The following is a 24,603-nucleotide window of genomic DNA, read 5'->3' as shown; positions in this document are numbered from 1 at the left end:
TGTATTTGGCAAGAAAATGTAATTGGGTTGATTCAGATACTTGCATCTGTAACAAAAGGAAGTGCATTTTTTTAAAGTGCAAACTACATGGATGTTTTAGCAGTCCTTTAGAATTCTACATATTCCGATAACAGTTTTTCAGCGTATCCCTTATAAGCCTGTTAGAACCATGAAATTAAATAAACAAATTTTTTAGAAGAGGGAGGGAAGTAGACACATAAAAATATTGGGGGGTGTGTGATTATGTTGTGTGCTTCTGGACAGAGATTTAAGGTGTGTTGTAAAAGAACAAGCAGATGATTTACAGCAATTCAACTTTGAAATATATTTTTTTATTCTCTTGGGAGTTTCATTTAAACCAATTTCCACACTGATGTAAAATCTTGGCAGAGCCCCGCTTTTGGATTTTAAAGTGTAATTCCTAGTGGCTTTATTATGGAAATGCTTAGGTCTTTGTACTTTTTTCATACTACTTCTATAGTACATTTAATTCATGTTTCATAATATTTAGTTTTTTAGTGCATTGAAAAACTTCCTTGGTTTCTTATCCTTTCTCTAATTTTCTGGACAGGGTTCAGCTGGAGGAAATATGTTGTCATTTGTCTTAAAAGGGCCTCTGACTGCTATGAAATAATAGATCCACAAGCCAATATTATGATTTGAGAGAAGCAGACCAATAGAATAGGGAATGGAGTTTGTTTAAGCTCGAAAGTAAAAGGGAAAAATGCAAAATCTGGAGGTGAATTGGGTATTTTGGTTTTTCTCTATTCTGTGGTGGCGTCTTCTAATCTTTTACAGTTCTGAAGTTAAAGTGCAAAAAAATACAGTCTTAAGGAGAATGTGGGATTTTCGTATTTGGTTTAATTTGCTTTTTTGGGTAAAAATGGGGAGTAAAAGATTCCTTTCCTATTGCTGTTTAGATAGCCCAAACTGATACCATGTGATGTTAATTTGTGAGTTGTTTTATTTTTCTTGCAACACAATGTTTTGGCAAGCATGTTCTCTTTAATTCTGAAAATTCCTGAGCCTGTCCAGGTCTGGGTGGGTAAAGACGAGCCAGCTGTCAGACATGGAGAGCTGCACTCACACACCTAAAGTGCTGGGAACAGACCAGTCCAGGGAAGAGCCTGGGCATGTCTTTGAGACGGGCTGCGTGTTAGGAAATGAAACTTTCTCATTTCAGGCAGAGCAGAAAGAGGATTTTTTTTCCAACTGATTTCTAAGAAAACAGGCAGAGATTAAGCATCAGAGTTCTTAATGACTGAATAAGTATTTTCTAGATTGATGAGCTTTTTCAAATTATTTATCAACTTTTAGAAATTATTTACCAACTGCTGTGAGTCTGTAGAGTATCCAGGAAGCCTTACATTTTTAGTTTGTAATACAGGCAAGTCAGCTAAGCAGCTGACAGTGCTGAGGGACACAGCAACTTTACGTGCTCACCAGTGAAGTTTGCAGAGAAATCCGATCATTCTGCTGGTGTAGTCACTGGTGCAGATCTTATTCCAGAGAGAGTCCTCCCTGGCAGCAGCATCAGGGTGACTTCAAGGAGAGTACTGCTGAGTGCTGAAGTGATGAGCAGGTACACTGTGCTGGGGTAGGATCAGGGGTTCCTTTGTCAGGCCAGTAAAGAACCAGAGCCCAAGACCAGGGGAGGTCGTTTCCTGGCTGTGGGATTGTTCCATGTTCTGGTGCCTGCTTTGTACACAGGTGTGGCAGTCAGTGCTGGTGAGAGCTCAGGTACTTGTCTTGTGCCATCATCAGGCCTGGACAGAAGGGTTCAGTCCACTGATGAGTTATAAAGTACGGACAGGAACCTGGCAATAGTTGTGTTATCATTGTTGTGCACGTTCCCAAATAGAGATTGGTGGGAAGGCTGATGTAAATTTTCTAATCTATTTAAGCCCAGGTGTATTTACTGTTAAGGTGGCGTTTGAGGCACTAATCCTGACTACTGCTGTGTTAAGATAAAGTTCAGTCGGTTGCTGTTTTGTGGAAGATGGACCAGATGAGCAGAATCTGTTGTTCCTGGGCTGTAAGGGAAATTGTTTTGCTTTTGGGGGTCTGTGTTTCGATCATTGGAAATATAACTAGCCTTTCTACTGACAGTGTCTCCAAATGAAAATTCAGTCATTGAAAAACGCTTGTTTAAGGAAGACGAATCCGCTGGTTTGCTTATTAGTCCACAGGATTTTTGGAATCTGCTGTAGCATTTTTGCAGAGAGCCCTGGCTGCGGCCGTGCAGGAGGCAGCGCTGCCCTGGCTGCTGCTGTTCCTCTGCCCCAGGTGCTTTTCCTGCAGCGAGCGGAGCCGGCATGGCCGGGCTGCTCTGGGGGCAGACAGGGATGTACGCACCGCTGCTTCATTTGGGTGAGCTTTTCCCAGTCTGTCAAGCCTGACCTTTTGACGTATTTTTTGTCATGTATCCTGGCACCAGCCTCCCAGCACGTTGGTAATTACTCAGTGTTTTTCACCAGTGAACTAATGCCTATGGAAAAATATCTTGCCATCGGTTTTCTAAAAAAAGGTAGCTTTGCAAATTGAAGTGTGCTTAAATTTACCTTCACTGTGCCACTATTGAAAGTTAAATCTAATTTAGCAAATACTGCAGTACAGAACTTCTGTTGACTAAATATTAACAGAATCTGGCCTTTGGAATTGCTAGCTGACAGGCTGTTTTCTTGCTGCTTTAATTTCATTTGACTGATCTGAATGACTTGCTTGTATCTAAGACATTTGTTGCATTACATTCAGAGGATAAGATTGGTTCGAGGTTTATTGCTGAAATGTACTTTTCAGGCTCTTTGAGAGACTCTCGATATTTAAAAGTAAAAGAGGAAATCTGTCTTTATGTCTCGGTCTGTGAAAATCAAAGGCAGTTTCATGCTCTGTACAAGTCTCAGTTGGGGACACTTGTTTCAAGTAAGGAGATTCTGTCCTGTTTAGGTCAGCAGAAACTGTGGGTGCTGAAGATCTCACTAGATCAGACTCTTTAAACTTACCTACAGCTCTTGCCTAGCTAAAATGGTGAGCCTGTTCCCAACGGCTCGTAATGCAGTCTTAAAAATAATTCTTCCAGGATAATTCTGAATAACTGGGGCAAAACTCAAGCAGTCTACAGACACAACTCAAGGACTTCTGTGCCCTTTTTTTGTGAAACCAAACAAAATGACTCCGTGAGGGGCTGAGGTCGTAGAGGAGGCTGGTGTTGGGGGGGTGGGCTCTGGCAGATGTGAAATGTCCCCGTGCTGTATTCAGTGGGCTGGTGGGAGGTGTCAGGGGAAGATGGCAGCTGGTTCACTTGGTGCAGGGGAAGGCCCTGCAGCTCTGCAATGGGGAGCTGAATGTTTGTTTTGGCATTTTTTAGTTTGGGGAGTCTAGAGACCTTAGTGGAGAACTGAGTCCCCTTTATGTCAAGTACTTCCCCACTGTGTGTGAAAAAGACTGATTTCTTTACTCATGCCCCATTATAGAGAACCTAGCATGTTTGGGGTTTTTTTCTAGGATGATGTACCGCTCAATTTTAACTGTAAGCAGTTTTAAATCTTTTTTCTTGCTTCTTCTGCCTACAGTACAGTGTAAAAATGATCACTATCGTGTAGTAATTACCATCAGGCTTGTTGGTATTTCATCTTGGCTACACAACAGAGTTCTAAATTGGTGTATTTTATTCTAAACTATATGTACTAAATCAAAATTGGCAAATCTTTGTGTCTCTCCTGAGTAGATACATTGCAATTCTCTATCTAGTATTGGAGGAAGTTGAGATGCAGCATGTTCTTTTTTTTCCTTTCCATTCCCAGGAGATAAGTTTTTGTAGTGTGCAAAATAACTGCATATGACAAGAATGTTATTACAGTCAGACTTGATACATTTTAGAATGTTTTTCTGGGTTTTTTTTTTTTTTTTTGTTCACAATGAAAGGAAAAAGTATTCACCTTTCTTGTATTTATCTGTGAGCTGTAATTTGCAATTACAGCTGATAACTCCTGAGATCAAGCAAGCAGTAGTTCTCTCCTTTTGTGGTTTGTCTTTTCCTTGAGGACTGATATCTAAGGGATATGCACATAACTAATGGTACAGAAACTGTCTTCTTCCTTTTTGAAGATCAGGGTTTTTTCTCCTTTTTGCAATAAACATTAGCAGGGGAGGGGAGCACTCTATCCTCCAAGAATAACTAAGTTATGCGAGAAAAGGTGAGTCTGTACTGTGCAGACCTCTCTGCCTGTTGGATAAAAAAAGGCACTGACTTTTTTGAAGCAGAAGGACTTTTACAGGGTCTGGAGATGGACTTTCTCCTTGTGCTTCATCCTCTAAGCTGCTTGTGCTGAACAAAGTCTGTAGCATGCTGGAGGCATTTAGGCTGGGAAGTTCTGTAAAATCCAGGTTGGCAGGCTCGGTGCAGTTTCAGGCTGTTTCCCAGTTGCCTGCACCTTCTGTTGAGAACACGAGGGAGTGATTCAGGGCAGTGACTCACGGGGTGTCGTGCTGTTCCCCTCTCCACAGTGGGGGTTAGTGCAGCAGGCAGCTCTCCGGAGAGCTCAGGGCACTGCACATAGCCCCCTGAGGTACCACCACACTACTCTGAGCTTGTCTGCCTGCACAGGTTGCCACTGATTCCACTCTCCTGAAAAATGTCATTAAAGTAGCGTTTGCTTCCCTTTTCAGTGCCAGGGGAAGGTGAAGCAGGCATGTTGACAGGAGCAAAGGAGTATGCAGGGAAATCAGAGTCCAGTGCCGTGCCAGCTGGGACATCTCTCTCAGATTCTCCCAGCACTCTCTTGGTGCCTGTGTGCTGCCACTCAGGAGCACGGAGCTGGTCTGCCCATGCCATTGCAGTGTGTGGCATGGGTAATGCTCCTCACACTCTCTGGCTGCAGCTTAATGGGAACCCCTGACACCTGAAGCTGTCACAAGTTCATGATTCCTCCCAGAGAAGTCTGGGGGCTGCCCAGCATGGTTGGGGTCAGGTGTAGCCCATGTTCTGGCTGCTGTCAGAGAGTGCAGCTGGAGCACTTCATCTCAGAGGGGACTGGCAGGGGTCAGCAGCTCCCACTGCTGCTGCCCTTGCACCTGTGGCCCAGCTCCACCACACCTAAGCAGCCAACTTCAGATTTCACTGTGTTTTTTGTTTTCTCTCCTGTGTGATGGTGAGTGCTGCAGGACCCATTGCTCTCCTGTTTTGTGTGATTCCAGCCTTTGGCCCTTTGTCATGCTGCATACATAGCCATCTAGGCTAAAATCAGTGTGGAGAGAGGTATAATCATCCCAGCTTTCATTTTAAGAGCATTTATCTCAAAGCTTAATTAAAGCTGCTTGGATGTAAATAAGTCTAACCTCTTCACTTCTGAACAATGCAAATAGAATAGTCAGCATACTTACAGGGTATCAGCCGTGTAATTATTGTGTACTGTTTGTGTTCTTTGAAATACTGTGCTGTTTCTTGCCACTGAATCCTGGGACAAAATGCTTCATAAAACCAACTGCGTGACTCTTTATTTATGTACTTTAGAAGAAGTTGATCATTCTCAAACAAAAGGGTGGAAAAGTGGCATTAAGTCTTTACGTAGATAGATACACTGTGACGAAGGGTTTGTCAGAGGGTTTGTCAGAGTGTTCCTTCAAACTGAAGGGACCACAAGCTGGAATTCAGACTGGTTGCCAGAGAAGCAGGGTTGTGTTCCTGCATGCCAACCTTGCTGGTCAGAGGCACTGCAGGCACCCTGCCTACAGCCCTGTGCGTGGACCTCCTGCCACCTCTGCTCACATCTGGCATGTGCAGAATACTTCCTGCACTCACAACCAAAAGAGAGAAAAGGCCCTGTCACTGTTTGCACATGCTGTCCTCTGCAGTGTACTCTGATGTTCTGGAAGTCCTAAAGTCTTTGCTGTTTTCACTGTAATTTAGTTAACAGCATGAAATGGGGAGTGATGCATTGTGGCAATGGCTTCTGCTTCCAGCTCTTGCAGATACTGAGAGCTTGTATATTTCATTGGCTCAGCAGTTTTCTCCCTTCATCCGAGTATCGTTTGCTGTTTAATGCCTTGTACAATTTACATGATCCAATTAGAAATCAAGTTTCCATTTAATGTGGCACTTAGTTCACACCTCTTGTGAGACTGCCAGGGATCTGAGGAGGTGATACTGTGCCATGGGTTAAGTGTGCCTAAAACTTACATAAGCTTATGTTTACCTGACTCCTAGTTCTGAAGAGAGGAACACTCTCTTGTGCAGCCTCCTTTGCTTGGCCCTTTGCCTAGTGTGACAGGATTCAAAGGGTCATTTATCTTCTTCTCACCCCAAAAGAAGGTGAAGGTCTCTAAGCCCCAGGTGCTCTTTGCCTGGAGCCTCTAGTCTAGGTAGAGAGTTGAAAGCCAGTAAAAAATGATCCCTGGTCTGGTCATCAGAACATTTGGAGTTTCTTTTTTGTACATAGATATTTGCATACTTTAGTTCTGGTGAAAATTCGAACAGTATAAATTGCTGTACTACTTGGCAGGAGCAGCAGTAGCTGCTGTCCTCCTGTAACAACTGTAATGCTTCTCGTAATGGGTGCATTTTCCCATTTGGCTAAATTAATTAGCCCATCTTTGTCTGTGTTTGATTTGTCAGAGTAGCTATTGTGAGAAAACACACATTTTCTAGTGAATTTGTAGTTATTTTTTGCTCAGCTTGGGAATTCATTAACCCATCTCGTGCACTGCAGAAAACTGCTTGTAGTAGAGTGCCCCAGCTTTTTCCTCTTCTTGGACTACCTCCTTCTAGAGTCCCATAGAGTTGGCTGTGTGATGGACCTTACGTTTCCAGTTTTGGAGCACATAAATGTAAGTGAAACCACTGTCCTGTTCGGGATTGGAATGCCAGGCTGAAGCTCTCCAGGGCTGGGGAGGTGTGTTTGCCACCCTTGCTGCCAGGGCACCCTCTGCCATGTGGAGAGGGGCGGCTGTTTGTGATGGGCTGGAGGAGCTGAGCTCACGCTCGGCGTTGTTTTCTGTCGAAGGGATGCACCCTGCAATTGCTAGATTGACAGAGATACATTGTGTTAAATTTTGGGCAGACTTTTTCTCCTACCGTGGGTGCCTTATTGAATTCAAAGAAGTATTTGCTTAAAATATGAGTACATAAAGATGTACTGGATAGATTCTTGTATCAACAGATAATAAAAAAAAGTCAGACAGGTTAATTAAAGAGCCAGAGATGTTTCATTTGAGAAACCTCATATACATAGGCGCCTGCTAAATGGCTGAGGCAAACAGGCCCGGGGCGCTGCTGCCTCCCAGATCGCCGGGCGATAGCGCGGGAGCAGCCGGGCTGGCAGCGCCCCTGGCACGGCGCTGCCGCGGGCATGGGCAGGGCCAGCTCGGCCCAGCTGAATTACGGAATTGATTTTTCTATTGTTCTCTTCAAGGAGGATCAAAATTCTCTCTCCTGCCTCCCGCATGGGATGCTTCCTTGGACACTATGTGTGAAGCCTCTCAGTAACATGAGCAATGTTTCACCCTTGTGTTTTTCTTGGTGAGTTGTTTTATTGCACCTGATAGAATCTGGGTGAGCACTGAGAACTAACTTCTGCCTGAACCTGAAAAAGGCCCTGAAAATGTGGTGTTTCTGGTATTGCTGTGGCTAGCTCTGTCCAGATTTCTTAAAAATCTGCTGGTATTTCTGGGATTAACTTTGCATTTCCCTGCCAGAAAGGTGGAGTGCAGCACCTGGCTGTGTGGCATGGCAGGTGCTGGAGCGCTCCCTCCTTGGCACACACCTCACTAGCTCTTAACAACGCTTCTCCTTTCTGAGCTGTGAATTGTTTTGGAAAAAGAGGAATCAGTATCTTTAACAGATTTGTTTCATTTTAAGTATTTTTTCTCTCTTACTAAAACTATCTCAAATTATTGTATGGTTTATTCACTTTAAAATTATAATTTGAGATTAACATGTCCAGCGTGGTGCATTTCTCTGGCCAGCACACTGACAATGCCCCTTTCAACTACTTGGCTTGGAGAGGACCATCAGTAGCAGTACTGATTTTTGTTGTGGAAACCTAGAGCTCGGTATGGGTAAATGCTCCCTCCTTGATGTCACTGTTACAAAATACTCTAATTTTCTTCTGATGTTTTCCCTCTCAACCACAGTGTTTATACTTACAGAAGGGAAAAATAGCCAAACATAAAGGTCACTCTAAAGCAGAGACCTTGTGAATACCAAAATCTCACTCCAAAGAATTTTAGCTTGTAGGATCGATTTAAAAACCCTCACAGAAGTGCTTCAGAATGGAAATGCTTTTTTTATGTCACACTGAAAGCTGTAGCATTTAGTGGTAGTCAATTTGCACTTCCTAACATGTTATTTCTGCCAGTGTTGATTACTGTTTTGCTGCAGAAGTAACTAACTTTGTAATTTAATCTGCCGTGGTATTGTCAGCCTAAAATTCAATGTGTACATGCTGCATTATGAAAAACTGTACTGCAGAGGCTGCCTCTGGCTCTGCAAGTCCCTGGACTGTCAAGTGTTGGAGGCTGGCAGAGTAGCCAGGAAGGTACCACTGCCTGCATGCCTGGGTTTGTCCTGTTCCCAGTGCAGCTGTTCCTGGTCACTGATGGATTCCAGCGCCATCCAGAATTACCTAAAACAGAGTGAAGAAATACATACTTGACTATGTAATTATTCTTTATGTTAAATATACTCAGATATATTAGCCAATGCTTGTATTAATTAGTAATACCTGAAAAACCTGATCAGGTCTTGATTTTTAATCGAGTTATCAGTCCGGAAGAGTAGCACAGTTCTTCTGGAAATTCTTAAAGCAAGTTACTAAGAAATCTGACTCATAAAGCAAATGTCTCATGAAATTTGAATGTTTAGAAGGGAAAGATGACTGGCAGCTCCTCTTGTAAGTGTGCTAGTTGCAATAAAGTATAAAAGTTCAACATCAAAGAGATCACCGCTTAGTCTGTGGCGTATTTGTACATCAAAGAACAAATACAGGACAAAAGGAACTGCACAGAGATACAGTTCATCCTTGCAGACAGGTCCCCATGGAATGCTATAAAGAGCTGCTTTCATAATGTGGAAATGATCTGTGGCACATCTTCATTTCTGATTTGGGGAGTAGGTAAGAGTAAGAATTAGGAGCAGTGTCTCAGAACCCGGGCATGCCAATGCTCTCGGTAAGAGCGTCGGGGCTTACGTGATGTCAGTGCTGCACTTGGTGTCTCCCTGTGACTCAGGTGTGTAGCCTGGCTGACAGATGGACCTGTGTCTGCAGTGCCATTTCACTGGGGAGGGTGGGCAAAGGGGGTCTCAAGTGCTCTAATGACAGGGAAAGGTCTGCTTTTTGATTTAGGTGTTGTTACGCCAGTGCTTAGGTACTGTGCTGTGTTGCCCAGAGGGGTTGTGGGGTCTCCATTCTTGGAGATTCTCAGTTGGACACAACCCTGAGCCTTATTTGACCCTGCTTAAAGCTGGGGCTGCATCAAGCCATCTCCAGAGGTGCCTTCAACACAGACTTTTCTTATGATCCATGAGAAAAACTCTTCTGTAGTAAGGCAGCTGTCTACTTAATGTTTTTAATTCCGGCCTCTCTTAGTACAACACACATTTTAGCCAAATATGTAACCAGCTCTTGCACAGGAGAAGTCCTCCACCTGTGTTTTGCTGTTTTTCTGAGCTTTTATACTGTGAAAGCTTGATGTATTTCTACTGATGTGTGCTTTTAGTAGTTTGTTGTGGTTCTATCATTTGGTGGGGTTTGTTGTTTTTTCTTATGAGTTCTCATAAATCTTAAGAGAAAAAGTTTGTGTATGTCTGCCTTAGAACTAAAGAAAAGTGATCTTGGGTATGTACAGCGTGTCCTCTTTCAGGACAGGACAGGTCATGAGAATTTGGTCAAGGAAATTGTTGGACTCTCACTGACCAGTTGGTGAATTGTATTGAAGGCAGTGGAGACTTTGCTATTAACTTGAATATATCTGTTGTAATATTAACATGATAAGTAGGTCACATCTATTCTTCAGTTCCAGGCTTTCTACTTAATTTGTATCTCTGTAAGTGGTGACTGCATATGTTATATACAGAAATGTTAATCATAAGATCCAGACTAAATCTGAATTCTCCAACATTCAAGTGTGCTTGGATCAACCATGTTAATAGCAGTTCCACCTTTTTAGGAGATAATATTGTCAGCAGACTCATTTCTTTTACTGCAGAACTAAAAATAGTTACAATCTTGTGGAATCATTAAGAAATACAAAGGGTTTCTGTTAAAAACCCTGGGGAAACCTGATTAGGCAGACTACTGTATAATTAATTGGTGTGCTACTACACTTGGAGAAGTAGTGCATCAGTAAACAGAAGTCAGAATGTAAAAGGCTAAGAAGAACTGCTGGGAATTGTGTTCAGACATCAAGGCTTGAAAATAACAATTTGAGCACCTCAGGAGAGACAAACATTTGCGTTTGGTGGAAGGACAGAAAATTCTCCAAAAGGCCAGGGCAGGGGCGTCTGTGAAGGAAGGCTCAAATACAACACCTTTGCTACTACTGGTCACAGTATTTTATACTCCCTTCAAGCTGATATTCTGATAGCTCCCTAGACTATATTACATTTGTGAGGCAGTGTCAGGTAAAGTGTTGTTAGAACGTTCCTTTTGTTAATGCTGTGCTTTAAATACATTCATTCTGATAATTAAGTTGTTGCCTAAGATATGGCATGGATCACTGATTTGTGCCATTGTTTGTCTTGTTTACTTTGAGGCTGGAAATAATTGTCAGCAAGCAGTCTGTAATTATCTCTTTGGAAAAAGTCAGGATCCTCTGTTGCTGCAGAGAGGTGCAGCAGTTGTGTTAGTAGAGATCTGGGTGGCTGTGATGACAGCATGAATGAATTATTCTTCCAGAAATATGTTTAAAACCAACCCCTACCCCACTGCAGTAGTGTCACCTGGAGAGGGAATTCCATTCTGGGACAGTACATGTACCATGGCAGGGCCCTGTGGCCAAGCAGGAAGAAGGAGGAGCTATTGTCACAAGATTTTGGCCATCAGAAATGGACATTTTTGGGATTTTGAGGAAGACATTACGGGGGCAATCAATTCCTGCTTTTCTGTTTAGAGAGAAGTGTAATGCAACTACTTGAAAGGAGGCCCACTTCTATGTCTGATGGGGAGAAATGGGCTGTGCTTGAAGAGCTTCACCAAGGACGTGGCTTCCCTGGATCTTGTGTCAGGCTGGAGCCCTTCTGGTGGCACAGGCTGCTCATTCTGCACACAGGGGCACTGGGGGGAGTTGAGGATGCTCAGTGTGCTGAAGTCAAGCCTTTTCTTAGGGAATGATAATAATTGGTTTTAAAGAGTGACCACTGCTGTCTGGTGAATGTAGTGGCTGTGCAAGTTCCTGCTCTGCAGAATGAACTGCAGACATGTTTGTGCCATGCTGTTTGAAGAAGGTGGAGCTTTCCTCACTGAGTGTGTCAAGTCCTGACCTGCTGCTGGCACAGACTGTGTTTGGACAAGACAAGAGCTTTACATCTTAGAAAGACTAATCAAATGAATTCAATTTATATGCTAAATTGAAGACAGGTTCCCTTTCGAATTGCCAAAAAAAAAAAATCCAGCAAAAGACAAAACACACCAACAATGAACTTTTTGAGGCTCCTTCCCACCTTCAGAATCCCAGAGTGTCAGGTGAACACTTTGTCACAGAACGTGTGTGTGTGCTTGCCCAGCAACAGTTGCCAGCAGCTCATAAAATCCAAATCCCCAAATGAAATCCTTCAATACTTTTCTCTTTCCCCTCATTGAATTGAATTGAAAAATTTCTTAGGGAGGTGCCAGCAAAAATAATGTGGGGTTGTGTGGCTTAACTTCTTGTCTTGGGCTGTTGCTGCAGCATTAGCGATTGGGTAACTGTGCTAAGTTCAAATTTTGTTTTAGTGGGGGTGGGATCTCTGTGTGTGTGAATGAATATCCTGAATGAGCAATGGGCACAGATGTCCAGCTTGTCTCTGTGGAGCCTGAAGTTAAAGTTCTAGGAGCATGTCCAAAGCTGGCATAAAGCTGTGGATCTCACGTGAGAAGCGCTGCTGTGCGCTGGCGAAGGCATTAGTTCTGAGCTGGAGTGAGTTTTTGTTAGCCAAGCATTTTTTTCACTGGTGGAAGTTTTACAATTTCTGAGGACTTTTATCTGTTTCTAGTGCAAAAACACCTTAATAATTGAAATTACATAGCACGACTTCAAATATAATCACCAAATATAATGTGGAAGAAGAATTAATTTAATTATAATTAATGCCAGTGTTCAGAAAATGCTTTCAAAGTTGTCTTAAGCTGGATACCAAAACGGTTATCACTTTGGAAAATGTTCCAAGTCTCCAAACATCTCAGTAAAGTGTCTATTTCACAAAGGACTTCTTTGATCCAGCTATCTAGGAGATTTATCCGAGGAGACAAAACCCAGATTGCCTGCTGCTAATCCAGTGCTTCGCAAACAAGATTTTAATTTTTATTCCCTTTACTTGTTTTTCAAAAATTCCAGCAGATATACAATGGGATGGTTTCTTCCCATAAATAATTAAGCCCATTGTAAGCAATGTCAGTAGAAAGTAGTCCTGAGATTCATTTAGTTTTAAGTACCTACTAATTTTTTTCCTTTTGAAAATAATACCATGTCCCAAGCAATTTGAATGCTCATAAATCACATTAGTTGAAGGGGAGAAATTGTTCCAAACTTACTCTCTTTTAGGCATTTACACTACTTTTCAAGGCTGCTTTGTTGTCCCAAAGGCTGTCTGGAGGAAGTTGTCCTTTGGCTGGATTCACAGCAAGTGGCTCCAAGGTTGGTGTAGCAGCTCCTGTTTGTATTTCTGTTCTCAGCAGTGGAGTTGCCTGTGTGCACCAAACACACAACTGGTCCCTGTCACCAAACACAGGCTGAGCTGCCTCTGTGCAGCTCCTGGGGAAGAACTCTTCCCTCCTTTCAGCTGGGCAAGTAATGCCATGAGGGCTCTTAGTAAAGCTCTGCTTGTTACTGCTCCTAAAAATCATACCATTTTCATTAGATCAGATAATTGAACAAGCTAATCAAAGGGGACTTAGCATGGCCTGAAAGATTAAAAAACATTCCCATACAAAAAAAAGAAGCTGAGTTTAAATACTATTGTGTTTCTCAGGGAAAAGAGCACGTAATAACAGAACACAGGAAACCAAAGGACGGTATTCTAAAAGAGACCATATCAGCAGTGCTGGGGGAATGAAAATAAGCATGTATTTGTTTTACCTGCCCACTGATGCCATCACAGGAGTTCCAAATACATTGTTCATTGAATTGAAGAACCCACCCAAATTTTTAAGACATTATTTATTAAGAGTGACTGGTTTTAATGTCAAGAGAGGGTAAATTAAGTTGGTTACACAATTTATCAGCTGCTGCTAAATGTTGTGGATGTTATTAGTCATTAAGTAACCAACAGTTTGTCTGGCAGTTTATTAAATCTCAGGACATTGGATACAGGAATCTCTCCATGTTTTTTTTATGAATTGCTAGAGCATCTCAGAATAACATCAGCAATATGTAGACGTGTAGAAGTTCTTCCTTCTCTTTTTCCCCATTTCTCTCTTATTGACTGCTTTAAACTAATCTTCATTTAGGTTTTTTTAATGAAAACATTTTTTTTCTGTAGTGAATCTGACAGAAAAAGTAAATTGACATGTCATGGAATGGCTTTGTGACTTGCAGGGTGTTTATTTCCGTGGTTTAAGCAGATGCAGAAGGTGTAGTTTGATGCTGTTACACTGTGATGGATGAAAAAACTGCACTGACTTTTATCCAAGAGAGGGAAGCGAGTTGTTTTCTTTCAAGGGCTGTGGATCAATTGCTGTCTTACAGAAGTAATACCATGAAAGTGGGGAAGAACTCCTCTTTGATACTCAGGTCTTTCTATTTCAGTTGGTACAGTAATGGGCTTTTGAATTAAAGGTTTGTTAAAGCTTGTATCTATTTCAGAGTATTGACAGCCGAAGCAGACTCGCTGAGCCAAAATTTATATGTTTATCCAAGCCTGTTAAAATCAGAATTTATGGTGACTGTACTAATGTGTAAGCTTTAATACCACTTTTATATAGAAGGCTGCTATTTGAATTTTCAGTGAAGTAAATTTCTTTACAGTATGCCTTTGAGTTATGGTTTATAACTGGATTCATATAAATAAATGCTTTCAGATGAATGCTGTTGTACTAATTCAATTTTGAAGTCATTAATTATATTTAGCTCACTAAAAAAAAAAAAGAAAGGGGGAAGGCATCAACTAACCCTATATAAAAGTGACAGCAGAATTTTGTTGCATGATGGAGCTTTGGGCCTCTTAAACTATGAAGAGTGAGTGGTTTGGGTTGGTTGGTGTTTTAATCAAAAAGAGAACAGAAGCTAGATGATGCATTGCCATACTGCAAAGACATTTCATTTGAACAGCCATTAATACAGTTAGTACTTTTTGCTTTTATCATGTTAAGGTCTTTGCAATAACATCTGCCTATGCAGTGACCCTACTTGTTTGTGCAGGGAAAAAATCTTGTTTCCTCTTTGTATGTCCATTAGCCCTTGGCAGTTTGGTAAATTTTCAAGGTAAATTTCTTCTGATGTATGCTCAATTGAAAAAGGGGTTTGTTGCAATCAACTTAAGGTAAGAAAGAAAACCTAGAGCTTTAACTTCTTAGAGTGTGTGTGTGTGTATGTATGTGTGTGTATATATATATATATATAGTGGGAACCTTAAGATAGAGTGCTAACCAGTCATCAAAACTGAAATTGAGATGCAACCAAAACAAAAACCAAACCAAAATTCTCGTGCAGTTTGTGTGAGCCTGCTCATTACACTTTATTAATCTAAGATTTTGTGTTTCCAAGAGTTAGAGGACATAATAGACCTGAGCACTGCTCATTGCAGTTTCCCAAAGACAGACTGGGAAATAAATAGTGTGTATATATTTTTAGGCTGGAGCATGGTACTTATGTAATTTCCATCTTTATCCTTCCATTTTGGCTATTCCATTTAGGTGGACGCAAGAATTTTCCTGCTTGGAATTCACAGTGCCCTGGGATCACATAGGCTGCATGCAGAACTGTCATCTTGCTGAAGTGTTGTGTAATTGCCTCATCCTCCTTCCTTTGCTGTCTAGTTTCTTTTCTTTCATTTCATTGCTTTCATTTCTTCTCCTTCATGCTAGCGTTCTTCATCTCTATTTCACTTTCTTGTGTTCTTCTTTCACTCTTTTGAAAGCAAGCTGCCAGTGCCTTATTTAATGTCTTGATCAGTGTACTGAGGGGTAACCACAGGACTGTGCATTTTAGGCCCTTGTAAGCAGCTGGTTCAGATCAGGGGGAAAGAGTGAAAGACAGAGCCCTGTGGGGACACCTCTGTGCTGTACCTTCTAACACTGCACTCTGGGTTCTTCAGGAGACCTTGGAATAGTTCCAGAACACCAGAGGGTCGTGACAACTGCAAGAAACTGTCTCTCCATCTGGACTTCTAATTGTCTTTCTATCTACCAAAATTCCTGTCTGGTCTCTTAAAGCTGTTTCCTGCCCACCATCCTCAAAACACTTCTGACTTGATCAGCACCTTGTGGCACTCTGTGCCAGGGGCACCCCTGGATGATCACTGGCACCCTCATGAAACTTCAGTTGTTCTTGTGTGTTGTTTTGCTTGAGGAGAAACTGATGCTCTCAGATTTGCTGGGTTGGAGGAAAGAGGTGTGGAATTACCCTGCTGAGCTGCTGCATTTAATTGCTCATCATGAGCTCCCTAAACATACACAGACTGTTCTGGTTACCAGAGTGATCAACCAGAAATCAACCACAAACTCGATTTTAGGAAAGTCTCCATGAAAGCTCTGCCGTGCTTGTAGACTCCCAGTAAATTTGAGTTTATTGAAATGAGCTTGCATGAAGCAAGGAAGCTGTCTGGACTTACTCCTAAGTCCTTTTACAGAGCACAGCAGACATCACTTAAATCTGTGTACGTATGAGGCACACAGAACCAGAATTACAGTGGAGTGAGCTGGTCAGCAATTTTGGAACTAAGTAATAGGAAGCAAGGAAAATGCAAAAGGTGATATAGTTTGTATCTTCTGTTAAAAATTATTGGAATGGGGACCCTCTTTTTGTCTGCATTTTTTACATATTTTATGCATGAGGTCCTCATCAAAAACTGTGGTTCCTCAGCTCTACTGAAGCAACACTGGTGAACAAACTTCTCCCACTGTCCTAGCTGCTAACTTTATCTTCAAGAGGAGAACCCAGGGCTGGCATGTTTGCTTACACTGATAGCCAGGAGATTTTATTTATGGTGTATCAGGTGGCTTAGAACAGTGGTCTCAAAAGTCATGCACCCCTATCATTAAAAAATAAAGTCACTGCCTCTAAGAAAGTCCAGTAGATCAAATGATTTTTCATTCATTCATTGCAGTTTCTTGACAAACTGGTGACTAAGGATAACATTATTTTCACTTGTCCATAAGAAAGAAAATTCTTGGACAATGGAAAAGAAAAGCATTGGACAATGCTTTTCTTTTTAAATTGCACACTTCATAGTGTGTTTCCATCTTCTGCCCCCACTTCTCTGATTTTGTCCAGCTCTGGCTTTTGCATACAGAGGGATATAGCTGATTCTCAGCCATTGTTTGAAAATATTCCTGGTGGTCTGGTGGTTTTAACCATAGATATAGCTTGTATATATGTGTGTGTGTGTGTGTGTGTGTATATATATACATATATATATATATATAGTGATTGTATGCATCTAAATGTGCAGCTTATCTGGTTTTTCAAACAAGGGAATCTCCAGACTTAGTTTAGAAACTACCTGTGGGTAATAGCAGGGAAAGCCCATTCTTCAAACTCATCATTCCTCTGTGCTTTGTTTCTCTGTTTCCAGAAGACCTTCAGGTAGAGCTTTGCCATCGACTATTTGAGTTAACTGGTTTTATACTGGCATCTTGTTTCAGTTGAATGTGATGATTATGGAATGTTTCTTTCTGTTGTCTTTGAAACCTGAAAGTACCCCAAATAAACTAAAACCCAGATAGAACCACTAAAAAATATTAGCCAAAAATCTTGCAGCTTTCTGTGTCTCTGTGTATTCTTACTTCTTTCTAGTTTTGTGCTTTTTTTTTTTTTTTTTTTAATTCAATACTCAAGGGTTGCCAGTGCTGTGAAGTAGAACAGTGAAACATAAATATTAATTGTGGTAGAAATATTGTCTAGAATCTCATTCTTGTTTTACTTGAAAATAATACTCAATTGTCTTGGCCGTGCTGGAACAAAGACAAGACCTAAGGGATGTGCATTTATTTGGCTGCAACTTTATTAACACATTTGGGAGCAGTGCCTGGCAATAAATCACACCGAGTGAGTCACTGCCTGTTCCTTGATCCTTCCCACCTCTGCAGAGCTGCTGCCAGCCCAGGCTGGCTCCCTGGGCTGCAGGGCCTCCACACTTTGTGTGCTGGGCTGAGGGGAGGCTCCTTCTCCCAGCCCCACAGGGTGGGAGCCACAGCTGCTTTTTCCCAGCTTCCTGAGAGAACCACTGCTGTCCCAGCTTGGCTTTTTTCCCCTCTTTGGCAAGGTGGAAAACCGTGGGAATGTATCTAAGACAGGCACAGCCTAGGAGTGGTAAGGCCTGTGCCTTCCCACTGCTCTTCCTGAGTAACACCTGATTTGGGAGGATCTCTGGCACAGATAGGGGCTAGCAATCCTGGGTTTGTGTGGGCTCAAACTGCTCTCTTCAGTTTGGGAAAGACTTGAAATTTTAGGGGCAAAGGTGAAAATTACAGCCCAATTGACAATGCATGTTTTTCATCCCCTGTCACTCAGGCAGCCACATATGTAAGAGGCATGTCTGCCCTGGTACTTTGGATCATGACTGTAGTTTCTGCCTGGCTCTTTCCTGCTCTCTCCACTTGCAATGTAAAAATATGTTGGTCAAAAATGTCCTATCATTAAGCTCAGTGAGACTAGTGCAAAAGAGCTGAATGGGTTAAAAAGTTAGTATTGCCTCACTGGGGGGAATTCAGAGCTTCTAAATTCTACTTGTGTGCCCTAGTAGTGAATATTTCCAAAATGGATGTTTTAATTTAGTTTAATTTAGCAGTGGCAAGTCTAGTTTCTCAGGGCAAGGAGCACATCTCCCTTCTATGACATAAAAAAGTGATTCCAAAAAGTTGAAAGTTGCAGAATTGTTATGGCTGTGTTTCCTCTGGTAGCCCTTCTGTTCTTTTCTGTGTAAAGATGATCAACTGCCCTTGATGGGACTGAGGTACAGGCAGGCTGGAACTCCCCTGGAGCTGGTCCCATTCCAGCTGTAGGACTGTGGGAAGCCAAGAGGGAAGCCCTGGTCGTGTTTCAGCTCCGAGTTGTTCATTCTGGGCCAGAAGTGGGAAGGAGCAGACAGGCCCTCCCCCCTTATGTAATACTGCACAACGTGGAGTCGAGTCTGTGTTTTAGCAAAGTGCTGCTGTTGATTAGTCAGTTGGTCATGAAATCATAGGCAATTTATTTTTGAATAAACTTAATGACAATATTTGTGCATGCTGATTTTGAATGTCATTCATATTGCAACACAGCTTTTGATGGAATAATTACATAATTTATAAGCAAATGCCAGACAAAGACAAGTTCACCTGAGTTTTGACTGAGAAACCAAAAAAATTAGTTTGTTATCTGTGTTGAGAATTGTCATCAACTGGTCTTACTGCTCAGATATTTGCCTTAAAGAGAAATGGTCAGGTGGAAATGAAGCAAGTGAATTCACTGGTGCACAGCAACAGTGACAAATCCATTTTCCAGTCCTGGATTATGGTCTTAAAATCAAGGCAGTAATTGTTATTTAGTTGCTGTAAGCTTGTATGCTTCAAAGAAAACTAGAAGTATTTGCTGTGTGGGCTAGGTGATAACTCATGACAGAAGTTCAGCTGTTGTTTGGAAGTACATTTCAGCTCCTACTTTAGCTCCTGAAAACTGTAATTGCAGACTTCGTAAAAACTTTTTCTTGTTTGTCTTTCAATATTAATATTGACTGTTTGAATTAAGGTGTTTTTTAAAAAGGCCTGATTTTAAAAGGTCTTAGACTTCTAGGCTGAGTAAATTGCGTGATAGTGAAGGCTGTAAATCTGTCAAGTTATATCCTGTACCATTTGAAGAAAAGGAAGGAAACAGCTAACAATTTGTGGTTTAGTCCCTTCTCACTTTACCCTCTTTAGTCAGTGTAGGCAGAACAAGGGTTAGTAATGCTTGGTCCTCTTTCTAGTCTGTTTCTGGTCATTTTAGGATGAAAACTGTATTTTATTTAATTTGTTTTGTGCTTAGATATTGTACTGGTTTATGAATACTAGAAAATAAAGTTATTTGTGGACTTTGTTCTAAGCACAGGCAAGGCACTTGACACTGTATAAACAGAAAAATACATTATCTGCCCTGTTGGGCTTGTATCTGGAAATGTAGGGTAATCAACCTGGCATCTGTAGAGCTGTTTTTGCATTCTCCAGCAACTTGTAAATGTATATTTGTGAAAAATAGAGCTTCCACCATTGAAGTCTTTGTTGCAAGTGTAAATGTTTTCTAAATGTTTTAGAATTTCTCCAGTGAAAGTTTGTCAAGATGGCACATCCAAATTGTGCTGAAAAGTGATGGTTGGCATTTCATTCCAAGTTCAACTAAATGTAGGAGATGCCCTGCATTGTATGAAATCCTTATGCTGTGTTACTAAGAAGTACACAGTCTTAAAAAAAACCCATTTAGTGGAATTCAGTAAACTTGGCTGTCTGGAATTGTGTGCAGATTGTATCATCACTTCTGGAATGTGTTTTTTTCCCTGGGCCAGGGCTGCCAGACAGAGCTCTCTGACAATCTCTTTATCTGTGGGGTTGTCTATGATGTTAATTAGTGAACTCTTTGAAAAACCGGCTTCCATGAGTTAATTTATGCATAAAACATCACTGAGGGATGTGTTTTACCTGTTTCACAAGCAGGGGACTGAAGCATAGCTTAAGGGACGTGGCTTGGGCCACACAAGAAGCCTGTGTCATAGCCAGGAATCAAGAGATCCACATTTCATTGCCTAACCACACAAATTCAGAAAATAAATAGTTGAAGAAAAGCAGATGCAACGCTGAGGATTTGAGTCTTGGGTACAATTTACAGGATGCTTAACTCTGTCCATCCAAGCAGTAGGATCTGCTGTGGGATGCCAGTAATGCTTTTGCATCCACAGCTGTAGAATGGCCTGGCCTGGAAGGCACCTTAGAAACCAGCTCACTCCAACCCCCTGCCATGGGCAGGGACCCCTGGCACTGTCCCAGATTGCTCAGAGCCCCATCCAGCCTGGTCCTGGACCCTTCCAGGGATAGGGCAGCCACAGCTTCTCTGGGCAGCTTGTGCCAGGGCCTCCCCACCCTCACAGGGAACTATTTTTCAAGTACAGATCGAACCTTCCTCTTTCAGTTTGAACCCATTCCCCCTTGTGCTGTCACCTCATGCCCTGTCCCAAGTCCCTCTCCAGATTTCCTGTAGCCCATTTGGGCACTGGAAGGTGGTCTAAGGCCTCCTTGGAGCCTTTTCTTGTCCAGGCTGAACAGCCCCAGCTCTCCCAGTCTGTCTCCATAGCAGAGCTGCCCAGCAGCATCTCCATGGCCTTGCTCCATCCAGCAGGTCCAGGTCCTTAAGCCAGAGGCCCCAGGCTGGGCTGCTCTGCACAGCTTGGTGTCATTGGCAAACATGCTGAGGGTGCTCTCAGTCCCACCCTGTACGTGTCCAACAAAATTCCTTTTGGTCTGAGCGCAAGGTACCATTGCAGTCTCTCTTGTGTTTTGGTAGTGCAGGAGTTTCCCTTTCTAGTGATGCTTTTTTTTTAAACTCACTGGTACAGCTTCATAATAATTGTTATTTATGGCTGATGCCCTCACCCAAAGGACTAAGGAAACAGAATTTGAGTGTTAATCCTTTCCAGTGATTTTTAAGAATATCAGCCCAATGCCTCAGAATCTTAAGGCAGGAGAAAAAATCCTGAGGCTATTTCAATTTAAAGCTGTCTTTGGGAATTCTTATTTTCCTTAGGTTGGTGTTTGTTTTTGAATATGTGCTTCTAATCTAGCAAGGACTTAATGAGCTCTTGAGACATAATAAGCTCAGTAAGACTTGAAACACTGTTTACCACTTGAAGTATTTACGTGGCTTCTATTCCTATTCATGTATCCAAGCACAATATGGTATTTAATAGATCCTCACAGATAGGAAGCCTCTAATCCTGATGTTCTACAGGTATGAACTGAATTACAGAAAGGATGTGCCCAGCTTTGTGAAGCTGTTCAGTCATTTAACTCGTGGTGTGTTCAGCAAGTCCTGCACATTTTACAGGAGTTGAGTGTGTGCCCAGCTCTGGGATAGTTCTGTGGCTCACACACACAGTCCTTGTTAAAGGGCAGGGACTTGGAGTCACATCTTAGCAGTCCTGTAGTAGCAATCCTGAGCTAGCCTGAGAGGAAGAAATGTTTCCCATCTGCTTCTGTAGGAAGTCAGGAAACTTCAGGCTAGAAGGAAAGGACAGGTTGTAACTGTGAGGAAAACAAGCTGTTGGAGCAACTTCTTTTAGAATCAGGATGTGTTTTCTATCACTTGATGGCTCTATGTGCATAATTATGGCACTTAAAAAAGAAGTGCCTTCTAGTATAGCTGGTCTGTACAAAACCTGCTGAGTGAAATTCCATCATCTCTATCACACAAAAGGTGAATTTGATCATAATGTTATCTACCACCCTCATGTTTCTGTTTATGTAAATTTTCCTTGAACTGATTCCATCATACTGATGGCTGGAAGCAATGTGTTCACAGAATTTCTTTCAGTCCTAATCCTATGATGTTTTCTATCATGTTTCATCTCTTCTTGTCAGAAATTTTGGAATTGGGAATATGAGGAAAGAGAATGGGACGCAGTCTGTCCCTAAATGTTGTACAGCTATATTAGCACATTGGCACAGTGCAATTATTTTTGCACATACGGAAGACGCCTCCCTGTAAATTCTTTGTGACATAAGGTTTCTGACTAAAATTAGGTCATGGCTATTTCATTGTTTAGGTGTCCACCCACGAGGGAGCTACAGAGAGCTCTTTCAATTCCTTGCAATCAAGTAAGTAGCAGTTACTCTCGTTTATCCTCCAAGGAAATAGTCCACCAAAAATAATATGTTGATTCCTTAGCCCCTCCCTGTCACTAATCACTCAGCTCTTGTAGCTAGGGACTGACTTGGCCTTCAGCACTGGAGTGTCCAAGTGCCTCAGTCATTAATTTTCAACTTACGACACTTGGGTGATGTAAGAAAGCTTTGTCCTCATTTCACAGCTGAGGAATTGACACATCAAATAAGTGACTTGCTTAAAGATTCACAGCAATACTGGCCATAGAAACCAATGACTTATTCATAGACTATTCTGTTTCTTGGAAAACCAACCCTGCGTTCCTTGTCCTTCTGCCTGCTACCCCAGATCTCCTCGGACCAATTTAGCAGGCCAAGGGTTTAGGCCTGTGTGTATTTTAGCCTCCCATAAGCTGGCATTGCCAAACAAATGCACCCCTCCCTTGTGTGAGCACAAGCAGCATCTCTGCTGTCACGTGGGGAATTAAGTCAGGAAACTGATTCAGGTTAAAGTTAATCCCCCAAGAACAGTTTCAACCTGAGTGTTCCTCATTTGGCTCTGGCAGTGCAGCTGCAGAGGCACCACTGAAGGGGGCAGAGGGAGGGGAGGCTCTGCTCAGTGGCTGGGGGTTTCTGCTGGCTGAAATGCTTGTGGAGTTAGTGGGGTGAAGTTCATGAAAACCTTAACCAAAATAAGTTCTAGTTTCTTCTTTCTCTGGAGTGCACAATCACGTGCTTTGAGTTTTCCCTATGTTTGCAGAGCTCACCCAAAGCACAGGGGCAAACTGTGTCCAGAACACAGAGGAGATTTTTGGATCAGTCTTTACTCTGGGGACATTTTACATCTACCCTCCATGGCAAGTTTTCTGTGTGTGGCTGCTATAATTAAAAATGCTTGATTCTGTATAACCTTATTCTGTTTGAAATTAAACTATTTCTGAATAGTTGCACACGCAGCCAGGGAAGAAGCACAGTTGCCAGGGTAAGTACATTTGTAAAGGGAATAAAGTCTTATAAGTGTGGAGCTCGATGCCTCATCTAATCCTGCACCACGCTGACCTACCTGAGCTCACATTCCTTTGCCTTTCTGCCCTGAGTGGTTCCATAGGAAAGAAGAGCAATTGGAATTGTGGGTGTGATTTTGGTCTTCAGGTGGAGCCTGTCTGCCATGACTTTCCACATGAGTCAGACACATGGGGAGAATCCTCCTATTTTGATGACCCCTCTCTCAAAAGAGGTGTTCAGAGGGCTTCCCAATTGCTGTGCTGAGGTGAACATCCAGCTTTGAAAACAAAGTACCAAATGCTGCTGCTTGATTTGAAGGACAGCAGCGTAGGAGAACATGGAACTGTGGAATGATGCCCTCCTCCTGACTACGTCAGAAGTCCACAAAAATTTATGCAGGGCCCTTGGCATGCTAATAACTTGGTTGTTGATGACTAAGGCAGGAAGAAGGGTGCCAATGACATATAAAAGGAGACTGAAAGGAATTCTCATATTTTAAAAATGGCTGCAGAAGAGAGAAAAACATCCTTTAATGACTGCTGTTAATATCTTTAATGTGTCTTTAACCTTTTCACTTGGACTCTCCCATGACCCCTGGAATTTTTTTTGCCATCTTTGTTGCTGAACCCTGTTCCCCAACCTTTCTGCTTTTTTGTTTTGTGGTTGGAGTGTGAGTCCTGGCTGAAGAGAGTGAGAGGATGTTGCAGATGGTCCTCTGCTATCACCTGCTGTTGTCCTCTGGCCCGTGTCAGCCACAGCCCCTTTTCCAACCCGGCCACCTTAGAAGCCTCCAAAGAAATGTGTGTGTGATTCTTATTTGTTTTTTTTTTTTTTTTTTTCTGTTCAGGCCTTGTTCAAAGATTCAAGATTGGGGCAGAAATCTGTTCAGTTTTCCTCCACAAACGAACACAGATCGTAACATTTAGAGCACAGCCACTTTGTGTAGCAGGAACCTAACAAGAAGCAGATTTTAACATAATCACTAGTTCCTTTGAAGGAGGCAGTGTTAGCAATTATGATCTAGACTAGACATTGGTAAGAACTTAACAAATAATTATAGGCTTCCTAAAGGAGTATAGTATGAGTAATTGCAGGTTTAAAAATGTTATTATGAGGAGTAGTTTATACCGAAACTTCATCCTGCTCTTTGAAACCAGAATCTGTAACTCTCATCATGCCACAGCAAATGCTTGCCCTTCTCCACAGAAGAATGTAGACTTGCCTTATTGTACAGCAAATGTTCTGTGGTACATTATTTAAATTAGCATATAATAGAAACCTAATTGCCCACTTGGGCCCACAGCTTTAGCTGGTGGAGATCAATGTGCTTCCACTGAAGTCAGTGTAGCAATGTTGATTTTCACCCTTGAGGATCTGGCTCAGCAGCTTGTTTCTATTCCAGGCATTGTTAAAGGAGATAGTG

General features: G+C 42.1%; 1 protein-coding gene across 5 annotated transcripts in view; it reads left to right on the top strand.

Moving 5' to 3' along the window:
• Positions 1-24,603, top strand: part of RORA (RAR related orphan receptor A) — a 337,214-nt gene that overhangs the window by 277,264 nt on the left and 35,347 nt on the right. Inside the window, exon 1 of one of the 5 annotated variants that reach the window (XM_030228516.2) lies at positions 7,477-7,516. The exons of 3 other annotated variants lie outside the window; for them this stretch is intronic. In XM_030228516.2, the coding sequence (XP_030084376.1) occupies positions 7,492-7,516 (25 nt within the window). In that variant the 5' untranslated portion in view covers positions 7,477-7,491. Of the gene's footprint in view, positions 1-7,476; positions 7,517-9,037; positions 9,111-24,603 lie in introns of those variants that run through there. One more of the 5 variants, XM_030228513.2, reaches the window with a different exon arrangement.

The sequence above is a fragment of the Serinus canaria genome, chromosome 10 (assembly GCF_022539315.1).
Source record: "Serinus canaria isolate serCan28SL12 chromosome 10, serCan2020, whole genome shotgun sequence".
NCBI classification, from domain to species: domain Eukaryota; kingdom Metazoa; phylum Chordata; class Aves; order Passeriformes; family Fringillidae; genus Serinus; species Serinus canaria.
This window is presented reverse-complemented; position numbering and strand designations above follow the sequence as displayed.